The sequence below is a fragment of the Narcine bancroftii genome, chromosome 2 (assembly GCF_036971445.1).
Source record: "Narcine bancroftii isolate sNarBan1 chromosome 2, sNarBan1.hap1, whole genome shotgun sequence".
Lineage (NCBI taxonomy): Eukaryota > Metazoa > Chordata > Chondrichthyes > Torpediniformes > Narcinidae > Narcine > Narcine bancroftii.
Window position 1 is genome coordinate 202,050,181 of NC_091470.1, and position 13,419 is coordinate 202,063,599.

Sequence of the window (13,419 nt, forward strand, 5' to 3'; positions counted from 1 at the left end):
ATCTATTAGTGGCCCTCACTATCCTCCGGCATGGGAAGTCAGAAAACTGGCCAGTCTCTGAAGAGATTAAATCCTCAGCCTTTTCTTTGAAATGGTGGCTCCCAGACTCCAGCTGGTGCTGCGTTTTGGAGGAACATCTACAGTTAAATGTCGGGATACTCATGCCCACCTGGGTCGGGCTAAAAAAAAAAGTCAGAAAGTTACCTGTACGCTTTGAGGATTCTCTCGACGATAACGTCGCCGATCTGGTTGTAAACACTGCGGTCATCTGCACAGGTGATGAAGAACTGATTCTACAAGCAAAAGAAGAGAAGTTTGTAAACATGGATCCCGGGGTGGTGGTTTGAGGGCAGGTGAACAGCGTCTAATGTACGATGTAGGCATCGACCACCTGGTCTGCTTGCAAAAGCAAACTGCTCACTCCACTTTGGCTCCGACTTCCTGGTGCAGCACTGATCTGCTCTGGATCCAGGGGTGGGACTAGGAATGCCCAGGACTGACAGGTCGGGGTGGGATTGGGAACAGGATTGGGCAGCAGGGAAGACTTGGTTTTCCTTTCCTGTTGTATTTTTGTGTTCATGCTTCCTTGTGACAGAGTGGGTTGGTGTGAGGCTAATGAACTGGTCACTGGACTATGACTTTGCTCTCCACGAATTGCCAACCAGATATGCCCCATTTATCCGAACTCTCACTGGATTTTGGGCAGCTGATCGTAAATATTTCCTGTCACGAACTGTTTTGTTTTAGATACAACCTATTTTTGTGATTTCCTGTCAAATTTAAATACTTTTAAATTTAGATGTACAGCATGGTATCAGGCCATTTCGGCCCACAAGTCTGTGCCGCCCAGTTATCCTACAACCTCCAGTTCGTTTCGATCGGTGGGAGGTAACTGGACCCCCCGGGGAAAACCCACGCAGACATGGGGAGAATGAACAAACTCCTTCCAGACAGCTCAGGATTCGAACCCCTGTCCCAGTGTTGTGCTGACCGCTACCCCAACTGTGCTGCCCCTATTTGGTCTAATAGTATATTGCTGTTTAGGAATCAGAATTTATTGCCATGAACATGGCAAGAAATTTGCTGTTTTGGATGCAGTGCAAACATTTACATCAACCACCTTACAAAATCAATAAAAATAGTGCAAGAAAAGGTCAAAGTGAGGCCGTATCCGGGGTTCATTGATCATTTAGGAATCTGATGGCAGAGGGGAAGAAGCTGTCCTTGGCCGCTGGATGCTCGTCTTCAGGCTCCTGGACCTTTTCCCCGATGGTAGCAGAGTGATGGGGGCATGGCCTGGGTGGTGGACATGCCCTCAGGGCAAATGTTTTCTGAGGCATAGAAGACATTTAAAAATTATGTTGAGAATTTTCTTGGCCACTGCAGACCACCAGACGACTGACAACATGAAGTGTGACATGTCGTCGAAAATTCATTTTCCACATTCTCTGCTGACCTCGGCGCCGTCTAGTGACGAACACAGTGGAAGGTTTCACCGGGACATTGCGACTGTGGAAAAGTGGTATCAGGGCAATCGGAATCCATCTGTACCCACTGACTATTGCTGGACACTGACAAGAGAGGCATTAGATGCTGAGTACAAATGAAAATCAGCGGCAAAATTTTTTTAAGGACCGTGACGCGATTAAATGTGCTAAATTCAACAAAAAGTCAATTTAATGTTTCTCCAACTCGCTACGTGATGCAGCAAATCTTTGTGTTCAGCTTGACGATGTCCCCAACTTTTGTTCAGGAAGCAAACCTTTTAAAGCACAGTACAGGCCCTGGGGCCCACAGTGTTGTGCTGGCCTATGTAAATCTACTTCACAATGATCTTACCCTTCCCTCCCTCACTCCCAGAACTCTATTTCTCTTACATCCACACACACATCTAAGAGTCTCTTAAATGCCCCCATTGTTCCAGCCTCCATCGCCATCCCCTGCAATGCATTCCAGACACTGAGTTAAAAACAACTTTCCCTGATGTCTCCCCTAAACCTTCCTTCACTCACCTGGAGTCCTCTGGTGTTTGCTATAGTCAATCCAGGATGCTGGCTGTGCTCCCTATCGAAGCCCCTTATAATCTTGTACTCTTCTATGCAGACTTCTCTCATCCTGTGCCACTCCAATGAGAAAAACAACCCCCTGGCTCTGTTAACCTTGCCTCATGTGCTGTGCTCTCCGATCTAGGCAATGTCCTGGTGCATCTCCTCTGCACCCTCACCATAGCTTCCCTGCCCTTCCTGTCATGAGGGACACCATGCTCCTTCCTCACTAGGATCAATTACATGTCTTTGGGATGTGGGGAGAAACAGGGGGATTATATGGCAGGTCATCAGTTCGGCCTGGAGTAGATGGGCCGAAGGGTCTGTTTCTGTGCTGTAGTGTTCTTTGGATCTATGTGTCTCAGTTCATGCGCCCAAAGATAAGCTTGGACTGATTTGTAGACAAAGCTAGCAACAAATCCTTCCCAATGACACCAGCCCGCAACAAATCTGCTGCCCAACTTTCCTTTGAATCTCCCCCCACATTATTATTTCATACCACTGCTCAAACTGGAAATGATTCACCTCCCCAACACGTTCTTTCATCTGACAGGTTCCAGTGGTTAAAATGCTCCCACTGTCGATCCCTGAGTGTGATGTCACGTTGAAGATATTGTTTGACTGCAGTTTGGCAAACAGGCAAAGCATAATTTCTCCGGACCCCATCTCTCCCTCCCCACCATCTACAGGGAGAAGCGGTGATCATCAAAGACCCCATACCACCCAGATGACGCTCTGTTCTCGCTGCCGCCGTCAGGAAAGAGGTCTCGGGGCCACAAGACTCGCACCGCCAGGTTCAGGAACAGCCGCTTCCCCTCCACCATCAGACTCAACGGCAAACTCAATCAGGGACTCTTTTAAGGACTTGCACTTGTGCACTTTATTGATTTTCTTTTGTTCTCAACAGCATCCTTCCCATCGCCAGCTGACCCCCAACTCCAAGTGGGCCTCACCGACACCTTGTAACAGGACGACCTGCTTCTCCAGGCAGAGAGCCCATCCTCACCCCCCTTCTTTCTGTCGCCTTGGATCGGTCTAAGATCCGTCCAGCAAAATTCCCACTCCTGTGCTCAAACTGCTGATATTATCTGCTGCAAATGGGCACACACGGGCGGGACAGGGGCCAGCGGTGGGCCTTTACCTCGATGTAGATAAAGTGTTGACTGTCTCGGATGACGTGCAAGTAAGCATTGTAAATGGAACTCTCGCTGGAGCCCGCAGACCAACATTCCACTGAACGGAGAACCTGCAGAGACAGGATGACACTGCCAATCATCTCACAGTCTATCAGTTTCACAGCATAGAACGGGCCCTCTGGCCCAATCCCTCCTAGATGGTATTCAGGGACAGTCCCATTTGCCTGTGTTTGTCCCATTTCCCACCTGTACATCCGTCCAAACATCTGTTGTGATTGTGTTCACATCTGCAGTCTCCTCTGGGAGCTAGATCCCCCCTCGGAATTAGAGAAAATGTGTGAGGGGGCACTCTGAATGTGGCCAGGGCAACATCCCGTGCGGAAATAGCGTGACCCGCCAGCCTGAAGCACTCCCGCCTCGTGTTCTCACCTGGACGTCAGCTGGAACCGATCCTGGGACCACGAAGGACATGTTGTTGGCAGTGGTCGGAGACTTGGGGAGCAGGTACGGAAACCAGGGCGACTTGTACTTGGGCTTCACGATCTACAGAAGAGGCACATCGGTTTAAATTGGAGATCGCAGGAACTTCCATTGGCCGACCGTGTAAATTCTGCTCCCTTACTCCTGCATTGACGTGTCTGTCCCTGGCCTTGTACGGTCAGATCAAGGCCAGCCATAAATCGGAGGGGAAACACCTCATTTTCCATCTGGGCAGTCTCCGACTGGACGGCGTTAACATCGACTTCTCTGGTTTCTGCTAGACCCCATTCTCCCTCTCTTTCCCATCCCTCCAGCTCTCCGCCCCTTCCTTCTCCATTCACAGGGCCTCCCCCTGCTATCATCAGGCTCTTGAATGAACGCCACCACAGTGCCCTCAAGCTGCCCTTACCTGGTGCTAATTGGCCTATTTTCCCCTGCACCCGTATCTAGATCTATGTGAAAGTCAGAGTTGAACTGTTAAAACACTCCTCTCTGTACTTGTTAGAGGATAATAAATTGAAACTAAAATTAAGATTTGGAAGCAAGAATGAAGATAGACACAATTTTATTTATTAAATTTAAATTTAGACATACAGCCATGCTGCCCAATTTACACCTCATTAACCTACAGCCCCCCGGTATGTTTTGAACAGTGGGAGGAAACTGAAGCCCCCAGGGAAGACACGGGGAGAACTCTTGGCAGACGACGCGGGACTTGAACCCCCAGTCCGGACCCGATCGCTGGCACTGTAAAGGCATTATGCTAACTGCTACGGCAACCGGGGCACCCATTGAGTGTAGATCATTCCACCACAGTACAGGCCCCTCAGCCCACAATGTTGTGCTGGCCTATGAACCTACCCAACGATCCCCTCTCGTCTATAAACCCTCCCACCTTCCCTTGGATAACACTCAATATTGCCTGCATCCATGTGCCTGTCTTTTAAATGTTCCTGTTGCTTCAGCCTCCACCACCACCCCTGGCAATACAATCAAGGCACCCACTACTCTGTGTGAATAAATTATCTCTGTCTCCCTTAAATTTCCCTCCCCTCACTTTGTAAAGATGCCCACTGCTGTTTGGTACTGTTGCCTTGGGAAAAAGGAGCTGGCTGGCGACCTCTCCTAATCTGGCAGATATTTGTTAAGTCAGCTCTTGTCCTTCTTAGCTCCAGAGCCATACTAACCTGGCATTAGACAAGCAACATCTGGTCAATCTCCTCTGCCCCCCCACCACAGCTACCACATCATTCCTGTAATGACATGGATCACAATACTGGCTGTGGTCTAACCGCAGTTTTATAGATGTGCGTCTTTATGTCACAGCTCTTCAACTCAATCCCTCCCCCCACCCCACCCCTCGGCTAATGAAGGCCCACATACCATAGGCCACCTTACACCCTGATCAACTCGGGCTGCAACCTTGTAGGGATCTCTGGAGGATGAAGTTACACAAGATGAACGGTCTTGTTGCTGGGGGAGAAAGTATGGGGGGAGTTATTGATGAGAGGGGATGGGGTGGCGGTTATAGATGAGAGGGGGTGGGGGGGTTATCGATGAGAGGGGGTGTGGGGGGGTTATAGCTGAGAGGGGGTGTGGGGGTAATAGGTGAGAGGGGTTGTGGGGGGTTTATAGATGAGAGGGGGTGGGGAGGTTATGGATGAGCGGGGGTGTGGGGGGGTTATAGATGAGAGGGGATGGGGGAATTATCGATGAGAGGGGGGTGGGGTGGTTTATTGATGAGGGGTGTGTGGGGGGGGTTGATATATGAGAGGGGGTGTGGGGGGTTATAGATGAGAGGGGGTGGGGGGATTTAATCGATGAGAGGGGGTGTGGGGGGTTTATCGATGAGGGGGTGAGGGGGTGGTTGATAGATGAGAGGGGATGTGGGGGTGTTATGATGAGAGGGGGTGTGGGGGTTCTAGAAATGCGAGGAAATATATGGGGGGGGGGTCTACAGATCAGAGTGTGACAGTGAACTGGTCTCTCTGAAAGTCCGACAATGGGACTCTGTTACCCGAGTATGACCTTGGTGAAATTCCATCGCTGTATGAAATGCCGTGCCACATCACGCGCTGTCCCTCCGTGGACCACCAATCCAACATCACGCCAAGGCATACGTGGGGTCGAGTTGCGGTTGATGAAATCTGCAGGCAGACGACAGAGACGTTCGGTGATCGGCCCTCCAGCTCCACACCTTCTGCAATCCCTCCGCTCTAAACTGATTCCACGTTCAGCACAGCCCCTGACTGTCCGTGTCTTTCAGGCTGGAGGTGAGATTGGCGAGTTAACAACATAAGAAGTAGGAGCAGGATTTGGCCACTTGGCCCATTGAGCCTGCTCCCCCATTCAATGAGATCATGGCTGATCTGATGATGGGCTCATCTCCACCTACCTGCCTTTTCCCCCATATCCCTTAATTCCCCGACTTTGTAAAAATCTACCCAACCTAGTCTTAAATATATTTACTGAGGTCGCCTCCACTGCTTCAATGGGCAGCGAATTCCACAGATTTCCCACCCTCTGGGTAAAGCAGTTCCTCCTCATCTCCATCCTACATCTACTCCCCTGAATCCTGATGCTATGTCCCCTAGTTCTCGTCCCTCCAACAATGGGACCATCTTACCTACTGCCCACTCATTGATCTGGCTCTGCCCCGTTCTGTGACTCTACCTGAGACCCCTCCCTCTTGACCCTGTAAAGGTTCCAACACCATAACCCCTCTCCAGAGAGCCTGGGTCACAGCACAGGATGACCGTTTATTGTAAATAAAAGGCCTATTGTTCTTTAACTCCAGTCTTTTAGTGCATCACCTACCTCTATATTGATGCCTTTCATAATTTTAAATGTTGATTTAAACATAAATTTAAACCTCTTCTAAATTCCAGTGAGTACAATCCCAGACGACTCAATCTCTCCTCATTAGCCAACCCCCTCATTTCTGAAATCAACCTTGGAAACCTCCTCTGCACCGCCTCCAAAGCCAGTCTGTCCTTCCTCAAGTCAGGAGATCAGAACTGCATGTGGTTCTCCACCAGGACTACATACAGTTGCAGCATAACCTCCCCACTCCTAAATTCAATCCCTCCTGCGATGAAGGCCAGCGTTCCATTTGCCTTCCATCTTCTGCACTTTCAAATCAATCTTTAGTGATTCATGCACAAGCTCTCTCAAGTCCTCTGCACGGCAGCAGGCTGCAATCGGTCGCCATTTAAATAATATTCTGATCTTCCATTCTTCCTTCCACAGTGCGTGACCTCACATTTACCGACATTGTACCCCATTGCACGTCATAACTCATCCCTGCTGACCCATTTCTCTCTAAACCAGCTATCTTCCCTCTACACTCTCAGTCCCGGCTCCAAACCGTTCCCCCCCCACCCACCCCACCACCGTGGATACTGCTCGACCTGTTGAGTTACTCCAGCAGATTGTTTGCTGCTCCAGATGCCACCATCTCTGCCCTTCCCAGTACCTCAGTTGCCTATGTTTGGTGCTCTGTGGTTAAGGATTACTTAATGTGGTGTCTAGGTAGCACCTCTTTTTGGGCAGCTCGCCCACCTTTGGTCCCCAGCTGGTCCTCAGCTCTCACCTGCAGCTCCAAGTAGCCGAAGCATGCACAGTGGCCACACCCTGGTAAATGGTCTCGGCAGATGGGCTAAACCAGGTTCAACTTGCAGCACCATGTATGATTAAAACAGTGGTCTTCAAACTTTTTCTTTCCGCCCACATCCCACCTTAAGCAACCCCTGACTAATCACAGAACCCCGATGGCATCGGGATTACTTAGAGTGAGTGGAAAGAAAAAGGTTGAGAACCACTGAAGTCTCCGAATTCAAACAACGGGGGAAGAATCCTGACCAACAAAAGGCGTTAATTGGATGTGATAAGGGACCAGGTAGAATTTATTTGTCTGTGTGAAAGGAGATCAGAAATAGGGGTGGTGGGGGAGGTGGGATTTAACGAAACCCAGAGAAGTCAACGTTAATGCCACCTGGTTGGAGGGGGCCTAGTCGGAAGATGAACTGTTGTTCCAATTTGCAGGGGGTCTCAGTCTGGCAGTGCATAAGACCATGGACAGACATGTCAACAGAGGGGGATAGGATGGAGGATTGAAGGGCAAAACAGGTGAGGTCTTTATTCCCTGGAGCGCAGAAGATGAGTGGAGATTTGATAGAGGCTTACAACATTATGAGGGGACTTGACAGAGTAAATGGACATAAGGTTTTTCCACTGAGGGGGGGTGAGATAGAAACTAGAGGACATGGAGTAAGGGTGAAAGGAGAAAAGTTTAGGGGGAAGTTTTTCACAGAGCTCGGGAACGATCTGCCCGATGAAGTGGTGAATGCAGGTTCGATTTTAACGTCAGATAAATTTGGACGGGTACATGGATGGGAGGGATGTGGAGGCATACCGTCTGGTTGCAAGTCAGTGGGACTGGTCATAATAATAGTTTGGCACAGTCTAGTAGGGCCAAATGGCCTGTTTTCTGTTCTACGGTTCTCTGGCCGAGGACCTGAGGATTTCAGTGGTTCAGGTCAGGGGCAAGGAGAGGCGTCTTTACCCAGAGGGTGGGCGATGGGTGAAGGGTCAGGGGACAACCCTGCTGTCTTTCCAATGCATCCACTCAGCGACATACCTCCAAGGAGAGGAGGGATGGCCGACCTTACCCTCAAAAGGCTTGTCCAGCTCCACCCAGTCCTTCTTGATAAAGTTGCAGTAGTCCTTCCCCACCCAGATCTTCCCATCGCCGTTGCACTGCGCTGCTTCCGACGGAGTATGAGAGTCGCGGTCCCTCTGCTCTCTTCCTCTGGCCCTGTCGCCTTCTCTGACACACCCCTCCGCAGTCTGATCCACGTTCTGAAGGCACAACAGGGTAGACTTCATTTAGAAGCAGCAAACGACTGGAACTACACAGAATATTCCGGTACAGTACTGGCCCTATAGCCTGGGATGTTGACCTAGTACATAGAACATTACAGCACAGTACAGGCCCTTCAGCCCCTCGATGTTGTGCCGACCTATATATTCCAACCAAAAAATGCTAAACCCTCCCTATCTCATAACTTTCTATTTTTCTTCCATCTGTCCGTCTAAGAGTCTCTTCAATGCCCCTAATGTTCCAGCCTCCAGCACCACCCCTGGCAAGGCATTCCAGGCCCCCACAACCTACCCCAAACATCTCCCCTAAAATTTCCTCCCCTCAGCTTAAATAGGTGTCCTCTGGTTCACCCTATTTGAGCCCTACGTGACCTTACATTGTCTCCTCTAACACTTCATCGCTTCAAAAAGAAAAGCCTTAGCTCATTCAACTGGCTGGCCAAACCACGCAACATAGGAGCAGAAGTAGCCGATTCAGCCCATCGAGTCCGCCCTGCCATTTCAGTCGTGAGCTGGTCCATTCTCCACTCAGCCCCAACGCCCAGCCTTCTCCCCATCACTCTTGATGCCTTGGTTCATCAAGAACCTTCGATACACCCAATGACCCAGCCTCCACAACCGCCTGTGGCAACAAGTTCCACCGATTCACTGCCCACTGGCTGAAGACATTCCTCCGCAACTATGTCCTAGGCGGATGCCCATCAATCCCGAAGTTGTGCACCTTTGTCCTAGACTCTCCCACTGTGGGGAACAATCTTTCTACATCTACTCTATCCACACCTTTAAACATTCGACATGTTTCAATGACGACCCCCAAGGACAGATATAACAGATTTACAATCACTAATTTAATATATTTCTTCGCTTTTTACAATTCAATTAACATCATTAGTATTTACCTCGATGAAGCGCTCAGGCCTGAAACATTAAATTTATTTAATTTAGACCAATGGTTCTTGACTTTTTTCTTTCCACTCACATCCAACTTTGAGTCAACCCAATGCCATCTGGGCTCTGTGATTAGTAAGGGGTTGCTTAAGGTGGGATGTGGGTGGGAAGGGAAGGTTGAGAATCACTGCTCCAAACCCAATTGTGACTGAAATATTTTGCTTGAGAAAAATTGTCATTGGCCCATTTCCTTTGGAGTTCTGAAACGGTGCACATAATGAGTCAATGAGGGACGATTAAAACAATGGTCTTCAAACATTTTCTTCCCACTCACATCCCACTTTAGACAATCCCTCACTATTCACAGAGCACCGATGGCACAGGGATTACTTAAAGTGGAAAGAAAAAAGTTGAGAACCATTGGATTAGACAATGCAGCAAGGTAACAGGCCCTATCGGCCCTCATGTCCGTGTTGTTCATTTACATCCAACTGACCTACAACTCCAGTACGTTTTGAATAGTGGGTGCCCCCGGGGGAAACCCACACAGACATGGGGAGAGCTATCCTTACAGACAGCTCTGGATTCGAACCCCGGACGCTGGCACTCTAATAGTGTTGCGCTCAACGCTACGCTAACCGAGCCACTCCTTATCTTTTGCCACATAAAAGAACCTGCTGAGTTTTCCAGCAACTTTGTGTATTGAATTGCAGTCATAACGTCTGCAGACTTTTGCGTTTAAGGAAATCTTTGGCTGCTGCAAGAATTTTGGTACACGTGTTCACAATTCAATTTCAATATCGTCAGAGGCCAGTGGGTAAATTACCCCCTCATGTGTGCAGGGTGGAATCTGGGGCGGAGTTGACGGGGATGGGAGAATAGAAGGGGAAGGGATGCACTCATCAGGGACTGGGTTTCCGAGCTCTGAGTCTCCTGACCCAGTGAGCCTGAGGCATTGGTACCTGGTCGCCACCATGGTCCACATCATCTCCGACCCCCAGGTCGGTGAGCCGGTATGCCTGATCATCCCACCTCCCATAGGCCAGGTCCAGGCCCCCCAGGAAGGCCACGGTCTGGTCAATCACCACCAGCTTCTCGTGGTGTGCCCACAGCAGCACCGTGGACGAGACGTGGTCTGGGTGCCTCATCACCTGTGACGGGAAGGCAAGACAGCTTTGTTAGAACAAGACATTGCAAAGGCGCTACTAAGTTCTTGGGATTCACCATCTTGGAAGATCTTTCCTGGGCTTATCACGCATCGTGAAGGAAGCACGTTAGTGTCGCTACTTCCACAGGAGTTTGCGGATGTTTGGCATGACATTGGAAAGCCAGGTAAATTTCTAGAGGAAAGTGTACTGACCGATTGCATCACGGTCTGGTAAGGGGACACTAATACCCCTGAGTGGAAAGATGGTGGACACAGTCCAGAACATCATTGGTGAAACCCTCCCCACCACCGAGAAAACCTGCAGGGAATGCTACCATCGGAGGGCAGCAGCGATCAGCAAGGATCCACACCACCCAGCGTGCGCTCTGTTCTCGCTGCTGTCACCAGGAGAGAGGTCTAGGGGCCAGAAGGCTCACACCCCCGGGTTCAGGGACAGCGGGCACCTCTCCACCATCAGGCTCCTCAACGACAAACTCAATCAGGGACTTTATTGAAGAAAAGAAGAGAAAGAAAATGGCAGCGGAAAAAATGGCGGGTGCTGCCGAAGCCGTTGCAGAGGATGTATCAACACGCAATTGAAAAAGAACTAGCCAATATCCGTACCGTTATATTGGGATGGAGAGAAAGCAGCGTCCTCTTGCTGTATTCACTGTTAATCCCCAAGGCAAAGCCAACCTCCTTGTACAAGAGGACAAAGATCTTCACACCTTGCTCCTGCAAACAAAGACGTCCGGTAACATGTGCAGCGCTGGAAATTGTACAGAGTAGCTCAGGTTGGAACGGACCGCATTCACCTTCAACCTGTCCGCTCGACAGATATAATTATTAAAAAATTTAGACATCATTCCGGCCCACCTGCCCGTGCCTCCCAGTTTACCCCCAATTAACTGCCGGTACATTTTGTGTCTATGGGGAAAACCCACGTACAAACTCCTTACAGACAGTGCGGGGATTCGAACCCCAGTCCCGATCACTGGCGCTGTAAAGGCAGTTGCACCAACCGCTACACTGACTGGGTCACCCATTGTGATATGTTAAGTGTAAGTAGTTTTCGTCTTTTACCCAGAGGAGGGGAGTTGAAAGCCTAAAGATTTAAAGTGGGAGGGGAAAGTTTTAAATATAATGTTTAATTTTTAAAGAAATGTTTAATTTAGACATACAGCACGGTAACAGGCCCTTCTGGCCCATGAGCCTGTGCTGCCCAGTAACACCCAACTGAACTACAACCCCCCTTTACGTTTTTAAGGGTGGGAGGAAACCGGAACACCCGGAGGAAACCCACGCAGACACGGGGAGAACGTACCAACTCCTTACAGACAGCGTGGGATTCGAACTCTGGTCACTGGCCCTGTAACAGTTTTGCGCTAATTGCTATGGTAACTGTGCTGCTTGTAGTGAGGATTGTAAAGAGTCATGTAATCTCCCTGTCTGCAACCTGGTGCAAATATGGCGGGTCAGGTGACCTCTTCCTCTGAAACCTGGTTGAAGTGGGGATTGTGGAGGGTCATGTGACCTCTCCATCGGGAACGTGGAGGGTCATGTGACTGCTCCCTCTGAAACCTGGTTGGAGTGGGGATTGTGGAGGGTCATGTGACCTGACCAGCTGGCGACTAGTCTGAAGTCACTTCACCTGCCACTCAAGGGTTAGATCTGGTCAACTGTGAGGCTGAAACATGATTGGCCCTGGCTGCTGACACATGATTGGTCTTCCAGGTGCCAATCAATAAATAGTTAGATCTGCCCACAGGTGAGGCATGATTGGGTCTCGAAAGACACATGGATGGGTCCTGCATCAAAAAAGCCAATCACGTACAGTCTCTGTTTCTCTCTCTCTCTTTGTTTACAGCTGCCTTCAAACCATCCCTGAAGCTGAGGCTTCAGGCACCTCTGAGGCCGACTGCAATGGGCCCATCGTGGATGCCAAGACATGGTTGATGCTGGAAACCAGGTTTATATCTATGTACTTGTTAGTTTTGGCCATTGTTGAGGTCCAGGCTGCAGGCAGTTCTGGAGGGCAGACATCAATGGGCTTGTCCTGGATCCTGAACAGCAGCAACACTGCAGATCAAGTTCATGTGTATGTATATCATGCCTGTAGGTGCTGAACAAGTTAAACCCTCGTTTCCAGGTATACCATGCCTGTGGGTGGTGGGTGCTGAACAAGTTAAACCTTGGTTTCTCGAGGGGAGTCACGTGATGGAGTAGTGGCCGGACGGTGAACTCCAGCCCTCTCCAGAAAAGTCGGGAAAAACAAGAGAAAATACAAAGGCACAGAAATACAAGTTAAAGAAAAGTGAGTATAAAGGTGGAAAGAAGATGGAGACAAAAGGAGAAAAATCAAAATCAACGGAAAGAAGAGAGGAAGAGAAGACAACGGAGGAAAAAGGTGAAGGCCTTACCTGTCCGAAGAGGCCCGCTGTGGAGAGAGGACCCCACTACCTCAGGTCGGTAGAAAAAGAACTACAACAATGGCTCACAGAGCCGAGTAAAAGTGCGCAACCGCGAATGCGCGAGGAGTCGCGCATGCGCGATGCGCATGAAAAAAAACACACCGACGGGAGGGGGGACCAGCTGGGGAGTCGAGCTCCACAGCCAGCAACGACAGCTGCAGAACACCTGCAGCAAGAAGAGACCACAGAAAACAATGGAAACAAGAAAGAAGAGGAGGAAAGGGCAGCAAAGAAACAACAGATGGCCAACCCAGAGGAAGAAGAAGAGGAAGAATACAGTGAAATAGATGAAGGGAAAGGCAAGGTAAAGGATATACTTGCTCATACATGGAGTCATTTAAAGAATGGCAAACACAGGAATTCAATGATTT

At 49.6% G+C, this 13,419-nt stretch overlaps 1 protein-coding gene across 4 annotated transcripts in view; it reads right to left on the minus strand.

Annotated features, from left to right (window-relative positions):
* Positions 1-13,419, minus strand: part of LOC138755003 (phospholipase D1-like) — a 73,498-nt gene that overhangs the window by 17,175 nt on the left and 42,904 nt on the right. For all 4 annotated transcript variants that reach the window (XM_069920130.1, XM_069920131.1, XM_069920133.1 and 1 more), the window contains 7 exons: positions 11,202-11,312; positions 10,393-10,581; positions 8,332-8,521; positions 5,690-5,808; positions 3,611-3,724; positions 3,187-3,291; positions 205-293 (listed from right to left, as the gene is read on the minus strand). In XM_069920130.1, the coding sequence (XP_069776231.1) occupies positions 205-293; positions 3,187-3,291; positions 3,611-3,724; positions 5,690-5,808; positions 8,332-8,521; positions 10,393-10,581; positions 11,202-11,312 (917 nt within the window). The remainder of the gene's footprint in view (positions 1-204; positions 294-3,186; positions 3,292-3,610; positions 3,725-5,689; positions 5,809-8,331; positions 8,522-10,392; positions 10,582-11,201; positions 11,313-13,419) is intronic.